Source organism: Theropithecus gelada, chromosome X, assembly GCF_003255815.1.
Source record: "Theropithecus gelada isolate Dixy chromosome X, Tgel_1.0, whole genome shotgun sequence".
Lineage (NCBI taxonomy): Eukaryota > Metazoa > Chordata > Mammalia > Primates > Cercopithecidae > Theropithecus > Theropithecus gelada.
In genome coordinates, this window is record NC_037689.1 from 31551186 (window position 1) to 31565024 (window position 13839).

The following is a 13839-nucleotide window of genomic DNA, read 5'->3' on the forward strand; positions in this document are numbered from 1 at the left end:
TCATCATTAATTGAGCTGCACACTTGTGTGCTTTTCTACATGTGTGTGACCCTTCACAATCCAAATAGCTTAGAAAAAACTCAGAATCTCTCAAACCCAGTTAAAAATGTCTCTTAATAGCTTAGGATATAGACTTTCTGTTCCATTTGTATCTATGATTATATCATACATATTATTTTGAAACATGTAATTTGTATTTGAAATATTATGGACACCTCCCTTTTGGTCACATAGAATGGCAACTAGAATGGCTGTCATGAAAAACATTAAAAATACCAAATGTTGGAGAAAGTATGGAGAAACTGGAACCTCCATCATTGCTGGTGGGAATACAAAATGGTGCAGCCACGTGGGAAAACAGTTTAGCAATTTATAAAAAGTTAAATGTGCACTTACCATATGAACCACCAATTTCACTCCTAGGCATCTACACCAGATAAACAAGGACATATGCCCATACAAACTTTTATATTCAAGTGTTCATGACAGCATAATTTATAATAGCCAAAACAATGGCACCAACCCAAATGTCCAAAAGCTGATGAATGAACAAACTGTGGTCTATCCACACAATGGAGCACCATTCAGCAATGAAAAGGGACAACCTTCTCATACCTGCTTCAACATGGATGACCCTTGAAACCGTGCCGTGTGAAAAGAGCCACACAAAACTATTACACCTTGTATGATTCCATTTGTATTGTCAATGTTGGCATATAGCTCCATCGCATAGACGTAGCATAAATTCTTTCACCATGCCCTATTGTTGGACTTGATGTTGTTTCCCAGTTTCCAATATTACAAACAATGCTGTGATGACCATCTTTGTGGCTACATATTTGTGGCCGACCTTATTTATGTCTTTGCACCAATGCCCAGAAGTGGAACTGCCAGTCTGAAGGTGTGTGCATTTTAAGGCTTTCGGGAAATATTGTGGAGCGGCCCTGCAAAAAGTTTGCTCAGACTGCACTCCCACTAGCAGAGCGAGAGGGTCTAGTGTCTCCTTTCTCCAATACAACACCTGGGAGGCTGTCCCAGGTCCCAGGATCCCCCCTCTCACCATGCTCTGTATTTGTTTGTAGTTTCCTGGGTGCACTGCCACCATGTCCTGGTTCTGCAACAGTGCCAACTGCCAATTTTCAGTCTTCACCCTTACCACCATAGGATGGATCCTCTCCTGTACGTCCATGGGCCTTGTGGAGTGGCGAATATGGTACATGAAAGACACCCCGCTCTACCATCCTGGGATCGCCTGCGTGGGAATATTTAGAGTCTGCATTTACCGGCATCGCACCAACAGCACCACAACCAAATTCTGTTACCAATACAGCTACCAGGACACCTTTCTCCCTTTTGAAATTTACATGGCTCAACGCTTCCTACTGACTGCCAGCATTTTCGGATTCTTCGGGAGAGCCTTTAACATCCTTGCACTTAGAAACACGTCTGTGAAAATATTTGAGGAGGACACCTACAATTCATTCATTGTTTCAGGAGTTTTCAACATTGCTGCTGGTGTCTTTATCTTAATTGCTGTGCTCCAGAACTACGATGCCATCATAAACTCACGGGGAATCACCTTCCCGCCATCTCTCCAAATGCCCTTCAAGCCAGATGTGCAGGAAGTTGGCACTGCCATTCAAGTGGCAGGGATAGGTGTCTTGCCTATGCTGTTAACTGGGATGTTTTCTCTATTTTACAAATGTCCCCTGTACTGCCAAGTGCATCCTGATATTTCAGAAACGTGAATTTCCTGGTTGCATTGGCTTTGCAAATCCAAGATTTCTGGGAGTTTATGGAAAATGTTATTAGCACGCTCTACCAAATATTTCCAACGACTCAAGACCATGGCATGTGTAGTTTGGGACAGAAGGTGGCCAACTGTCTCCTTCTGTTATCTTGTGTATCTGAATGTGGTTCACTGATTTGCTCGTTGAATTGAGAACTTTTATTTAAAAGTCTTCCCACCTGCCAGTTGGTCTTATTGCATCTGAATTTTAATTATTGTTGGCTAAAGCAAATAACCCTATAAACTAAGGGTAGGGAAATAAGAGTTTCTGAGTACATTAACTTTTAACATTTCCCTCTCAAACTTTTGCTACAAACAATCATAGGCTGGGCGTGGTGACTTACTCCTGTAATCCCAGCACTTTGGGAGGCTGAAGTGGGAGGATCACTTGAGGCCAGGAGTTCAAGACCAGCCTAGGCAGCATAGCAAGACCTGGTCTCTACAAGAAAAAAAAAAAAAAGCTGAGTGTGGTGGTGCGTGGCTGTGATTCTAGTTACTTGGGAGGCTGAAGTGGGAGGATCATTTGAACCCAGAAGTTGGAGGCTCCAGTGAGACATGATGGCACCACTGCACTCCAGCCTGGGCCATATGGCAAGACCCCATCTCTTTAAAAAAAACCTCAATAAACAAAAAAACAAGAATGGACCTTGTTTTCTGTGTAATGGTAATAACATCTCCCTACCATATAAAGTTTTCTAAAATGTGCAAAAGTAGAGAGGATAGCATAAGGAATCTCCACACACCCATTGCCAGATTCCACAGTTACTGAGATTAGGGCACTTCCGCTTTCTCTTTCCATTCTTGTCCCTTTCTAATCTATGTTTCTTTTTCCTAAGGCTTTGTTTTTGTTTTTGCTTTTTTTGTTTTTTTTTTTTTGTTTTTTTTTTTTTGAGACAGAGTCTTGCTCTGTCACCTGGGCTTGAGTGCAGTGGCGTGATCTCAGCTCACTGCAACCTCTGCCTCCCAGGTTCAAACGATTCTCCTGCCTCAGCCTCCTGAACAGCTGGGATTACAGGCACCCACCACCACGCCCAGCTAATTTTTGTATTTTTAGTAGAGACGAGGTTTCACCATGTTGGCCAGGCTGGTCTCAAACTCCTCACCTCAAGTGATCTGCCTGCCTCGGCCTCCCAAAGTGCTGGGATTACAGGCATGAGTCACTGCTCCCGGCCTCTTTTTCCTAAGTATTTTAAAGCAAACCCCAGACACCATGTCCCTTCATCCTCATATACTTCAATATTAAACTCTTAAAAGGTGGATACTTCTTGCATAGCCATATATGTAAAAAACTGAGCAGTTATTCCTCGTTATGAAATAATCAGAATGTTTAGATGCCTTAAAAATAATTCTGTAGTTTTATTTGTCCCACACAAAGTGCTCACTCTGCCTCTGAAGTGTTCATCTAAAGCACTCCCCAGCACACACACACACACACACACACACACACACACACACAGCAACCCCTCTGCCTTTTTTTTTTTTTTTTTTTTTTTTTTGAGGCAGGGTCTCGCTCTGTCACCCAGGTTAGAGTGCAGTGGCATGATCAAGGATTGGTGCAGCCTTGACCTCCAGGTTCTGGTGATCCTCCCACCTCAACCTCCAAAGTAGCTGGGACTACAGGCGTGCACCACCATGCTCGCCTAATTGTTTGTATTTCTGTAAAGATGAGGTCTTGCCATGTTGCCCACACAGGTCTTGAACTCCTGGGTTCAAGGGATCTTCTTGCCTCAGCCTCTCAAGCACTGAGATTACATGTAAGAACCACCGTGCCTGACTTCATGTGCCTTTTTAATAAATGATTTTGATTTGCTGAAGAAAGTGGGTTAATTTAACTCTGTTACCTCTAGAGGCTTGATTAGAGTCCTAGTCGGTTCTCAGAGGAAGAGTGTTTCATAGGTGGTACCATGTACTTCCTGCTGACTGCACTATGCCAAGGGTACATGGTCATTATCCCTTTCAGTGATGCTAAGATTGATCAGTGGATCCATGAGGGGAACGCCTGATCCCTTTTGTAAGTTGCCTCATCAAACTTCCACCCAACCCTAATGGTTTCATCTATTGATGGTCCTTGTTTGAATAAATTATCGCATTAAGGATTGCGAGTGGTGACCTTTCCTTTCTTCCATCCCTCCGCCTCCCTCTCTCCCTCGTTCCTTTCCTTTCCTTCTTTCCTCCCTCCCTTCCTTCCCTCCTTTCCTTCTTTCCTCTTTTCATTCTCTCCTTCCCTCCTTCCCTCCTTCTCTTTTTCTCTTCCTCTCTCCCTCCCTCGCTCTGTTCCTCCTTCATTCCATCCCTTCCTCCCTTCTTCCCTCCTCTCGCTTTTTTCCTCCTCTTTCTCCCTTCTTCCCTCCTTCTCTTCTTCCCTCCTTCCCTAATTCTTTCCTTCTGTTTCTCTTTCTGCCCTTCCCTCTCTCCCTCCTTCCCTCCTTCTCTCTCTCCCTCCTTCCTTCCTTCGCTTCTTCTTTCCCTCTCCTCTTCCCTCTTTCCCTTCCTCCCTCCTTCCCTCCTTTTCTCTTTCTCCCCCTCCCTCCTTCCCTCCTTCCCTTCTTCCTACAGGAATCTCTGTTGCCCAGGTTAGAGTGCAGTGGTAGGATCATGGGTCACTGTAATCTCACACTCTTGAGCTCAAGCAACCCTCCCACCTTAGCTTCCCAAGTAGCTGGGACGACAGGCGTGTGCCACCATGCCCAGCTAATTTCCGATAAGTTTTTGTAGAGATGGGATCTCACTATGTTGCCCAGGCTGGTCTCCCACTCCTGTCCTCAAGCAATCCTCCTGTCTCGACCTCCCAAAGCTGCAAGTGGTGACTTTCTAATGTGAACATTCTAGCCAGATATACCAGCTGGGATGCTTTTGTGTGAGGGCCTATGGTCCCAGCTACTCGGGATGCTGAGGTGTGAGACTCTCTTGAGCCCAAGAGTTGGAGACCAGCCTGGGTGAGACCCCATCTCTAAAATAATAAAATAAAAAGTTTCCCTCATCAACTATGGCTATTTAGTTACTCTAAAATTCAGTGCACACACACAGAAAAGGCAGACTAAATGTTTCGTTCTTTGCTCCAATTGTTGATTTCTAGAGTGAAAAGGAGAATGCCCTAGTTAACATTAGAGTTGACCAATGTATTGGTTGTTTTCACTATTTCCATTTTCTTTTTCTTTTTCTTTCTTTGAGATAGGGTCTCACTGTTGCCCAGGCTGGAGTGCAGTGGTGCGATCTCAGCTCACTGCAACCTCCACCTCCCAAGCTCAAGTGATCCTCCAACCTCAACCTCGAGAGTAGCTGGGACTACAGGTGCATGCCACCATTCCCAGCTAGATTTCGTATTTTGTGGAGACAGCATTTCACCATGTTGCCCAGGCTGGTCTTGTACTCCTGAGCTCAAGGCTATCCGCCTGCCTCGGCCTGAACTCATGAAATTGTTTCTGTGTTTTTATTTTGGAAATTTTCAAGTGCATTACAAAGTAGAGAGGCTATGACCTCAACCTCAATCATCAATATCCGACCAGTCGTGTTCCAGCCCTACCCTTACTCCCTGTCCTGTCTTCACCTCAGATGATTTTAAATAAATCCCTGGCAATATGTTATTGTATCCACAAATACTTCTATATGTATCTCTCAAAGATACAGACCTCTTAGTCTTTTTTTTTTTTTTTTTTTTTGGAGTCTTGCTCTGTCGCCAGGCTGGAGTGCAGCGGCGTGATCTCTGCTCACTGCAACCTCCACCTCTCGGGTTCAAGTGATTCTCCTGCCTCAGCCTCCTACATAACTGGGATTAGAGGCACGTGCCACCATGCCCAGCTAATTCTTTGTATTTTTAGTAGAGACGGGGTTTCACCGCGTTAGCCAGGATGGTCACGATCTCCCGACCTGGCCTCCCAAAGTGCTGGGATTACAGGCATGAGCCACCGTGCCCAGTCCTCTTATTCTTTTTAACATAACCACATCGCCACAATCACACCACAAAGTTAATAACTTCTTTTTTAAATTCGTTTTTATTTTTTAAATGAAAAAAATATATAAACAAATTGAGATGAGTGTCTTGCTATATTGCCCAGGCCAGTCTCAAAGTTTTGAGCTTGAGCAATCTGCCCACCTCAACCTCCCAAAGTGCTAGGATTTTAGGCATGAGCCACCATGCCTGGCCAGTCACTTATTAATATATTCAAATACCCAGGCAGTGTTCACATTTCCCTAGTTATCTCATAAATGTTTGTAACAGTAACCTGTGGGTTTTTATATGTTCCAAATGTTTCACTCAATTGCATTCATCCTTCCTTTTTATGATCAAATTGTCCTATCTTTGGCAGTACAGCCATGGTGACATGTGTGTCCTTTGACATGTCCCCATCGGTTTTTTTTTTTTTTTTTTTTTTAAGATTAAAAAAGGCTCTTTATTCAGGACAATCCTAACATACTATTTACCTCAAGCAACTCTTCACTTTATCAATAAAATTCACTCTACAAAATAATTTTCCTAAAGAACAAAATGGTAAAGAGAAGGACATATCAACAATACTATTTACTACATTCATCAGGTGATAAAGAGATACTGCAATTAAAGCATGTTTATTTACTTATTTACTCTACATCTAATTTCCTTTTATACCAGTGGTTTGTAACCACATGGAAATTCTCCCAGAAGAATGCCCATACATACAAATTATGCACAGGTTCTCAAAACTCTCTTGGAACCTAATCTTGAACTTCATTTTCAAAATAAGTGACAATTTCAAAAATATATATATATATATGTGTGTGTGTGTATTATATATATTATATATATATTATATATATATTTTTTATATATATATATATATTTTTTTTTTTTGAGATGGAGTCTTCCTCTGTTGCCCAGGCTGGAGTGCAGTGGCGCGATCTTGGCTCACTGCAACCTCTGCCTCCCAGGTTCAAGGAATTCTCCTGTCTCAGCCTCCCAAGTAGCTGGGATTACAGGTGCGCACCACCATGCCCAGCTAATTTTTGTATTTTTAGTAGAGACAGGGTTTCACCATATTGGTTAGGCTGATCTCGAACTTCTGACCTCAGGTGATCCACTTGCCTCAGTCTCCCAAACTGCTGGGATTACAGGTGTAAGCCACCACGCCCAGCCCCCAAAATTATTTTTTTCATGTACAGTCTAGAAATTCCCTCATCTCATAATCTTCAGCTTATTTTTTTGAGCCAGAGTTTCACTCTGTCACCCAGGCTAGAGTGCAGTGGCACGATCTTGGCTCACTGCAAGCTCCACCTCCCGGGTTCACGCCATTCTCCTGCCTCAGCCTCCCAATCTCTAGCTTATTTTTTAAACAAATTAACTTTACCAATTAAAAACCTTCCTAGAATATTAATGAGCACAGATATATTATGCTGAAACCCGTTCTATTAAACAGCTTTGAGTATTGGTTTCTACACTTAAGGTTTAAGAAAAAATAGGAAATTTAATAAAATTGAATTCACACTGAAGTCATTTTCCATTCTTTCAAGAAACATGACTAAAACGTATGTTAATATTTTAAAAGGGAAGGATTTTACTGCAGAAACCCTATCCCAGGAGCACAGCAAACTCTACATGCAGTGAGATTGTGTAGCAGTTTCATGAATGTCACTCCCATAATCTGCATGGTGGCAGTGACATAGTTCTCATTACACTTTTTTGTCTTGTTATTGAAATATTTAAATAATATTTTAATAACATTTTCTTGAAGTATAATTCACAGACTGTAAAATTCACCCTTTAATGTGTCCAATTCAGTACTTTTTAATGTATTCACAGAGTTGTACAACCATCACTGCTGTCTAATTGCAGAATATTTTCACCCCAAAAAGGAACCCCATGCCCTTTAGCAGTGCCCATTACTCTTTGAGGCTTTCTTTTTCACCCCTCCACAAGATTTCCAGGTGTATCTTGTACATGTCAGGCACAAGACCTTGAATCAGCTATGCAATTCCTTTAGTGAGTCCTGAAGATGAAGACGGGATTTAGAAACCACAATTTGGGCACTAGCAGTGCTTATTCACTCAGTTGTCATTACATTTAGGTCTTTGTAGTGAACAGAACCAGGATGTATAACTTTTTCTTTTTTTTTTTTTTTTGAGACAGAGTCTCACTCTGTCACCAGGCTGGCATACAGTGGCGAGATCTCGGCTCACTGCAACCATGCAACCACTGCCTGTCAGGTTCAAGCAATTCTCATGCCCCAGCCTCCTGAGTAGCTGGGACTACAGGTGTGTGCCACCATGCCTGGCTAATTTTTGTATTTTCAGTAGAGATGAGGTTTCACCATGTTGACCAGGCTGGTCTCAACTCTTGGCCTCAAGAGATCTGCCAGCCTCAGCTTCCTAAAGTGCTGAGATTACAGGCATGAGCCACCATGCCTGGCCTGTAATGATTTTCTTTTTATGGTTATGTCACTAATTTGATAAACAGTTAAATTTATTCATTTTGGTTTGTTTTCTATTTTTGATATTATTACTTTTGTCTTTTTGACATAGTTTTCTATGGGATTACCTTTGTCTTTTTGACATAGTTTCCATTTTGAATATGTGGAATATTTACATAATTTTCAAAGTCAACATTATATAACCATATTTATTCAGAAAGATCTGAATAAACGTACATTTCTGTTTATATTATATTCTCTCCCACCATAGGTAACTTTTACATTTCTGGTTCATTTTGCAGTTTTTTGGGTTTTTTCTTTTTTTTTTGCAGATAGAAGGGTATGTGTTTATATTTATTCCATTTCTTACAAAATACTATCATAATATATATATTTTTTGACACCTTGCTTTTTCATCTGACAATAAATTCCTGGAGATTGCGCTATATCAATGTGTAGAGATTTTCTCATTGTTTTTATGGCTGCATAGTATTCCATTGTGTGGATGTACCCTCGTTTGTTCAATCAGTTATATATGTGCATGTGTATGTGTCTATGTGTGTGTGTGTATCTGTGTGTGTGTGTGTGTGTGTACATAACTTTGTGCATACATCTTTTTGCATTTTGCCAGTGTATCTTTGGGACAGATTCCTATGGCTACTGGATTAAAGGGTAAGCAAATCTGTAATTTTAAAAACTTATTGCAAATTTTTTCACTATAAAAGTGACCCATTTTGCACTCCTGTGAGCAATCTATGAGAATGTTGGCTTCCTCACAGCCTTGTCAAAATAATATATTGTAAAACTTTTGAATTTTTTCAACATAATAGGTGAGAAATGGTATCTCAGCATCATTTTTAATGTGTATTTCTGGGCAGGGCAGGGAGGGGAGTTGTTCTGTTTTTTAGAGATGAGGTCTCACCATTGCCCAGGCTGGTCTCAAACTCCTGGGCTCAAGCAATCCTTTTGCCTCAGCCTCCGAGAGTGCTGGGATTACAGGTGTGAGGCACCATACTCAGCCATGTATTTCTTTTATTAGTGAGGTTGAACATTTTTTGAAATGTTTTAGGTCTGTTTTATTTTTTTTTAATGTTCTCTCAGTTATCTATTGCTGTGTAACAAATTAACCTAGCACTTAATGGCTTAAAGCAACACCCAATTGTTATCTCACAGCTTCTATGGATCAGGAGTTTAGGCACAGCTTCTGCTTCACATTCTCTCACATAGTTGCAGTCAAAATGCCAAGCTGGTCTGTGGTCTCATCTGAAGGCTCAGAGGGGAAGAATCCACTCTATTGCTTGCACACATTGTTGCTGGCAGAATTTATTCACTTAGTTCCTCACAAGCTATTGGACAGATCCTTGTTTCTTGCCATACAGGGATCTCCATAGAACTTCTCCCAGCATGGCAGCTGGCTTCACCAGAGCAATAAGTGAGATGGCCAGAGAGAGTGCTGGCAAGAGTACTAACAAGAAGGAAGGAGGCACAACCTTTTTTTTTTTTTTTTTTTTTTTGAGACAGGGTCTCACTCTGTCATGGCTCACTGCAGCCTCGGTCTCCCAGGGCTGAAGCAATCCTCCTGGCTCAGCCTCCCAGAGAGCTGAGACTACAGGCCCACAGAACCATGCCCAGATAATTTTTTAAAAATTTTTTTGTGGAGACAGTGTCTCACTTTGTTGCCCAGACTGGTCTTGAACTCCTGGGCTCAAGCAATTCTGCCTTAGCTTCCCAAAGTGCTGGGATTACAGGCATGAGCCACTACACCCGGCCCACAATCATTTTGTAACCTAACCACAGAAGTCATCTCCCATCATTCTTGCTGCTTTTTATTCATTAGAAGTGAGTGGCTAAACCAGCCTGCACTCTATGAGAAAGAATGAAGGGTGTGAATGTGAGGAAGGTGGGGACCTCTGAGGGCCATGTCACAAGCTGCCTGCTATAATACCTACTCATGTTTCTAGCCCATTCCTCTACTGAGTTGTTGGTATGCTTGATTTTTAAGAGCTCTTATTATATTATAGAGTCCTTTGTGCTCTCAGTTACAAATACTTTCCTTAATTTATCATTTGTTTTGGTACTTTGTTTATGGATCTTTTGTTATGCAGATTTGAGGGGGTAAAGGTTACCTACTGTAAAATTTACCGATCTTTATTTTATTGCTTCTGGTATTTGAGTCATAAGTATAATGTATAAGTATACAGTTGGCCCTCCATATCTGTGGGTTCCCCATCCATGCATGCAACCAACCATGGATCAAAAATATTTGAGGATGGATGTGGTGGTTCATGCCTGTAATCCCAGCACTTTGGAAGGCCAAGGCGGGCAGGTCACTTGAGGCCAGGAATTTGAGACTGGCCTGGCCAACATGGTGAAACCTCATCTCTACTAAAAACACAAAAATTAGCTGGGCATGGTGGCACACACCTATAATCCCAGCTGCTCAGGAGAATGAGGCAGGAGAATCCCTTGAACCTTAGAGGCAGAGGCTATGGTGAACTGAGATCACACCACTGTACTCCAGCCTGGGTAACAGAGCAAAACTCTGTCTCCAAAAAACAAAAATTGAAAAATAATTGCATCTATACTGAACATGTATAGACTTATTTTTCTTGTCATTATTTTCTGAAAAATACATTATAACAACTATTTACATAGCATTTACATTATGTTAGGTATTATAAGTAATCTAGAGATGGTTTGAAGTATACAGGAGGATATGCATAAGTTATATGTAAATATTACATCATTTTACATCAGGGATTTGACATCTGCAGATTTTGGTGTCCAGGGGAGGTCCTGGAACAAATCCCCTACAGATACTGAGAGGTGACTATATTTTTTCCACTCTTATGTGATAAAGGTATTTCTTCATTTTTTTCCCCTATTACTTGAATGGTTTTGTTTTTACTGTATTCATTTGGAATTTATCTTGACATACAGGATAAATCTTTTTTTTTTTTTTTTTTTTTTTTTTTTTTAGACAGTCCCACTCTGTCACCCAGACTGGAGTGCAATGGCGCAATCTGGGCTTACTGCAGCCTCTCTCTCCTGGGTTCAAGTGATTCTCCTACCTCAGCCTCCCAAGGAGCTGGGACTACAGGCGTGCACCACCATGCCTGGCTAATTTTTATGTTTTTAGTAGAGATAGGGTTTCACCTTGTTGGCCAGGCTGGCCTCAAACTCCTAGCCTCAGGTGATCCACCTACCTCGGCCTCCCAAAGTGCTAGGATTACAGATGTGAGCCACTAAGATGCTATCTTTTTCATACACTAAATTTCCATAGATATTGGGCTAATTTCTGGACATTCTGTTTGACTCCTTCAGCGTTCTTTGTATATTCATGTACCCATAGTATAGAGTTTTAAGTTTTAAAGACTGTATTAGTCAGGGTTCTCCAGAGAGACAGAACCAGTAAAAGATATACATACAGACAGGTATGTGGGAAGAGATTTATTAGGGGAATTAGCTCACATGATTATACAGGCCATCTGCAGGCTGGAGACCTTGGGATGTCAGTAGCGTGACTGCCCAAGATCAGAAGCTTCAGAACTAGGTTAAGCTGTAATTCTCAGTCCAAGACCAAAGGCTGATATAAGTGGGGTGCTGATGTAAATCTCGGAGTCCAAAGGCCAGAGAACCTACAGCTCTGATGTTTAAGAACGGGGAAGAAGGGTGTCCCACACAGGAGAGATGGAAGGAGAGAGACAGAGACAGAGAGAGACAGAAAGAATTTGTTTTTCCTCTTTTTTGTTCTATTTGGGACCCCAGCTGATTGGATGGTACCTGCCCACATAGATCTTTCCCACCCAGTCTGCTGACTCACATGCCAGTCTCTCTGGAAACATCTTCAAAGACACTCAGAAATAATGCTTTACCAACTCTCTATGTATTCCTCAGTGCAGTCGAGTTGACATCTAAAATTAGCCATCACAGAGACTTCTTTTAAAATAATATGTATGTTATGAGTTATCTTATTCCCACTCCACCCCTAGGACTTTCTTAATTATTTCTGCTTATTTTTCCATATAAATTTTGTGATCAACTTGTCTTGCTCCAGTCTGGGGGGGAAATCTCTTAATGTTTTTATTAGGATCATGTCAAGTTTATATGTTAACTTAGGGATAATTTACATATTTATAATAGTGAGTTTCCTTTTTGGAGAACATGGTACATCTGGTACATGGTACATAGTATATCTTTTCCTTTGTTCAAGTTCAGTTTTGCATTTTGAGGAATGTTTAGAACACTTTTATTTGCATTGGGTTGTTTCCAGTATGGTGCAATTATGAATAAAGCTACTATGTCCATTTGCATTTGGGTTTATGCATGAATGCAAGTTTCCATTTCTCTTGGTTAGGTATCTTAGAGTAGGATTGCTGGGGGGTATGTTAAATCTAATTCATTCTTAGACTTTCAACCCATGCAGAGTGATACTTTTTCCATTCAGCATTTATAGTTGTCAGGGAAGCATTAAATATTTCTTCTCTTTTGTTGTACTAATACAACCAATAGTTTTGTTTTGTAACTTGTATAAGGAGCATAGGTCTTATTTATACAAATTTAGGTAACTGCTCTCAGGGTCCCACTCAGCAAGTACGACTTTCATGAACTGTGGAATGCCTTTTTCTCCCAAACTTGAAGGGTGGTTTAACTAGCTCCCAGAGTAACTTCTAAGGCCCTGAACACCCTTAGTTGATTACAATCCAAAAATCATACTTAAGGCCAACTCAGGGGACAGATAACTTTAGCTCATTCACTCGCTGATGAATTCCTTCACCAAACATTAATGTCTTTCACGTGAGAGATGCCACCAAGATCTGTGGCGTAACATATAAGAAACACACACCATCTACTGTGTATCTTGATTGCCCACAGCTCTTGTTTGCCCACAGGTGTTTACAAGGCCTCAATCAGGCTGGGCACCAGTGGCTCACGCCTGTAATCCTAGCACTTTTGGAGACCAAGGCAGGTGGATTGCCTGAGCTCAGGAGTTCAAGACAAGCCTGGGCAACATGGCAAAACCCCGTCTCTATTAAAAATATGAAAAATTAGCTGTGCATGGTGGTGCGCACCTGTAATCCCAGCTACTGGGGAGGCTGAGGCAGGAGAATCACTTGAACCCGGGAGGTGGAGGCTGCAGTGAGCCGAGATCATGCCACTGCACTCCAGCCTAGGTGACAGAATGAGACTCTGTCTCAAAAATAAATAAATAAAAAGAAAAGAAAAGAAAAGAAACATACCATGTGTACAGGTGCTCTCTGCTCTGACACAGAAGTGCTCCCTGAGATAAGCCCTCCAAAAGTTCTGGGATTACAGGCGTGAGCCACTGCACCCAGGCTCCAACATAAATTTTCTAAGAACAGTCTAACTAATTAGATTTCTACTTTTCTTTAGTTTACCTGCTACTTAGCTTGATTGACATTGTAGGTAGAAAGAGCTGCAAGGCATTCTGGGATGTGAGTGGCTGCCCCACTGGGAAGAAACAAGAAGGCCCAGTCCTGGTAGAGCAAGGACTGGGAGGTGTGGCTGAGGTCACAAAGGTTGGCTTCTGTTGAGCCAGCATAGTTCTGTGGGGTTACTCTCTTCACCCCACAAACCAGGCCTGCAGCTGGGCCAGAAAAGGAGTCCCAGGGAAGAAGTCAGGCAAGAAGCTCAGTCACTGCTGTAGGG

General features: G+C 41.7%; 1 protein-coding gene across 1 annotated transcript; it reads left to right on the forward strand.

Moving 5' to 3' along the window:
- The first annotated feature begins 1103 nt into the window (after positions 1–1103).
- Positions 1104–2088, forward strand: CLDN34 (claudin 34). Its single transcript, XM_025371605.1, has one exon. It carries the CDS (start codon positions 1104–1106, stop codon positions 1746–1748), a length of 645 nt encoding a protein of 214 aa, XP_025227390.1. The 3' UTR covers positions 1749–2088.
- Positions 2089–13839: the final 11751 nt, after the last annotated feature.